General features: G+C 45.3%; 1 protein-coding gene across 1 annotated transcript in view; it reads left to right on the forward strand.

Moving 5' to 3' along the window:
- The window catches only part of LOC112075055 (calpain-2 catalytic subunit-like), an 11772-nt gene extending 10642 nt beyond the window's left edge, over positions 1-1130 (forward strand). Inside the window, exon 3 of the mRNA XM_024142108.2 lies at positions 925-1130. Coding sequence (XP_023997876.1) covers positions 925-1115 — 191 coding nt within the window. The 3' untranslated portion in view covers positions 1116-1130. The remainder of the gene's footprint in view (positions 1-924) is intronic.
- The last annotated feature ends 1956 nt before the right edge of the window (positions 1131-3086 follow it).

Consider the following 3086-nt stretch of genomic DNA (forward strand, 5'->3'; position numbering starts at 1 on the left):
CCAGAGCAGGGTAAACTAGTAACTGTGTCTAACCCAGAGCACGGGTAAACTAGTATACTGCTGCTCTAACCCAGAGCAGAGGTAAACTAGATATACTGGCATCAACCCAGAGCAGGTAAACGACCAAAAACTATATTTAGTACTGTTCTAACCCAGAGCAGGAGGTAAATAGTATCACTGTGCTCTAACCCAGAGCAGGGGTAAACTAGTACACTGTTCTCTAACCCAGAGCAGGTAAACTAGTACACTGTGCTCTAACCCAGAGCAGAGGTAAAAGGTAACACTGTGCTTCTACCCAGACAGGGTAAACTAGTAACTGTGCTCTCACCCAGAGCAGGGTAAACTAGTTACACTGTGCTCTAACCAGGCAGGGTAACTAGTACACTGTCTAACCAGAGCAGGGTAAACTAGTACACTGTGCTCAACCAGAGCGCGGTAAATGGTTACACTGGTGCTCATAACCTCTAACCCAGAGCAGGGTAAACTAGTATACTGTGCTCTAACCCAGAGCAGGGTAAACTAGTATACTGTTCTAACCCAGAGCAGGGTAAACTAGTACACTGTGCTCTAACCCAGAGCAGGGTAAACTAGTACACTGTGCTCTAACCAGTCATGTTAGTTGACAGTAAATAGCGGTGCTCAGGTCTGTCTGTCAGACAGCATATTCTATAGTGTGAGAGTTTGAGAGAGCAATGGCGGGGGTCGACTAAACCAGTTAAACTAGAACGAACGCCTCACTCACTCACCGTAAACACGGTAGTTAAGCCAGATTTAACCAGGGTAGGGATGGYGCCCGGGATGGGGCCCGGGATGGGGCCCGCCCAGAGGGAGATGTGTTGATCACTTGACTCATTCTGCATAACTCATCTTTAGACACACACACACACACACACCAAACATGTGTCTCCTCTCTGTTCTCTGCAGGTGACTGCTGGCTCCTGGCAGCCATCGCCTCTCTGACCCTGAATGAAGATGTGATGGCCCGGGTCGTTCCTGAAGGACAAGGCTTTGGACGTGGAGAGTACGCTGGGATCTTTCACTTCCAGGTAGAGATGAGCTCAAATTCTAGAGTTACAGGTTGGATCACAAAATGGCAGCCTGTGTATTACTTTTGATTAGGTTCTGGCCCAAAGTAACTATAAAACAGKCATATTCAAACTTTTTCAGCAGGGGGTCAAATTTCCTTCCACCAGAATTACTGGTATTTTCCCCATGACCTTCGCGCGATCCCGAACCCACCCCAAATCTAATTTACATTTACGTAATTTAGCAGACGCTCTTATCCAGAGAGATTTACAGTAGTAACTGCATACATTTTTTAATGACTCAACCTTATAATCCCTACATTTTTACATCAACAAATAACCTTAAATTCATTACATTTTCATCTCTTATCAAAATGAAAAGAAACCAATAAATACATGTACTCAAAAGTTGTATTAATTATTATTATCTTTCTCAAAATTATCTTTCCCAGACAATAATTTGTACTCTGAATTTTCTGTTCCTAAAATTCTAAATGTTCATTTATTATTTTATTTTTAAAATTTGGCACCGACTGCAGCCCCCCCCCCCCCCCCCGACCCCGACTTCAAATACCATGCTATGAAAGCAAGCAGTGCCATTTGGTGCTATATTGTGTATACAGTATATAATGTGACTATAGCAGCTAAATAACGCTGCAGACGTCACACCTTATTCTCATTCTGCAGAAAGCTAGAACGGCTGGGGTTGAGGCAACCAATAATTCAAGCCCTGCTTATGTTGTCTTCATATATGTGGTATTAGAAATAACTATTGTCGACACCAGTAAGGACAACACCCACATGAAGGCGCCATGGGTTCGCCCGCAACACAAAACAGTACCTTTTGTCAAGCCACAAGTTAGGTAGGGCGTATCCTCTGTCAGATGTGTAATACGCCCTGGAGAAGGGACAATCAGTTTAATCACTTTTGGATTACCCAAACTCAGTAACGAAGTGATGTGATTACTTTCAGTACTTTTGGATTACCCAAACCAGTAATGGATTACTTTCAGTTACTTTTTGGATTCCCCACACTCAGGTAACGTGATGTGATTACTTTCAGTCACTTTTTGGATTACCCAAACTCAGTAATCGAGGTAGCCTAGTGTTAAAGTGTAGGGGCGCCAGGTGGCCTAGTGGTTAGGTGCAGGGACGGGCAGGTGGCCCTAGTGGTTAAGAAGGTAGGGGCGGCAGGTAGTCTGTGGTAGAGCGTAGGGACGGCAGTAGCCTAGTGGTTAGAGCGTAGGGACGCAGGTAGCCTAAGTGGTTAGAGCGTAGGGCGGCAGGTAGCCTAGTGTAGAGCGTAGGGGCGGCAGGGTAGCCTAGTGGTTAGAGCGTAGGGCGGCAGGTAGCCTAGTGGTTAGAGCGTAGGGGACGGCAGTAGCTAGTGGTTAGAGCGTAGGTGACGGCAGTGACCTAGTGGTTAGAGCGTAGGGACGGCAGGTTGGCTAGTGGTTAGAGCGTAGGGACGGCAGGTGGCCTAGTGGTTAAGAGGGTGTAGGGGCGGCAGGTAGCCAAGTGGGTCGAGTGTAGGGACGGCAGGTAGCTAGATGGGTTAGAGCGTTGGCAAGTAACGAAAGGTTACTAGATCCGAATCCCTGAGCTGACAAGGTAAATCTGTCGTTCTGCGCTGAAGCAAGGCAGTTAACACATCTGTTCCTAGGCTGTCATTGTAAATAAGAAAGTGTTTCTTATTAACGAACTTGGCTAGGTTAAATAAAATATGCTATAAGTCGCGTGCATCGACACATACATGTTGTCACGTAAAGAGAGCGAGGGAATAGGGGTTGAGGGAAAGGGCCTGTTTTTACCTAAAAACAAATTATGTATTTCGGTAACAGAACTTTTCAAGTAAGAAATCTATAAATGTGGTGTGATTTATGTCGCAGTTTCAGCACCACGGACAGCAGCGGTAACACCTGTTTCTGTGGCTTTGTAATTGGCCCTCATAAAGTCGCTGCATGACTTATGAGGATTACAATGTTGTGGTAGCTTTTATGCAAAGTTTATTTCTGTTAGGTCACAACAACAACACAAAAAAGTAGCATAAACATCAAACTG

Source organism: Salvelinus sp. IW2-2015, unplaced genomic scaffold (assembly GCF_002910315.2).
Source record: "Salvelinus sp. IW2-2015 unplaced genomic scaffold, ASM291031v2 Un_scaffold2962, whole genome shotgun sequence".
In the NCBI taxonomy this organism is placed as follows: Eukaryota; Metazoa; Chordata; class Actinopteri; order Salmoniformes; family Salmonidae; genus Salvelinus; species Salvelinus sp. IW2-2015.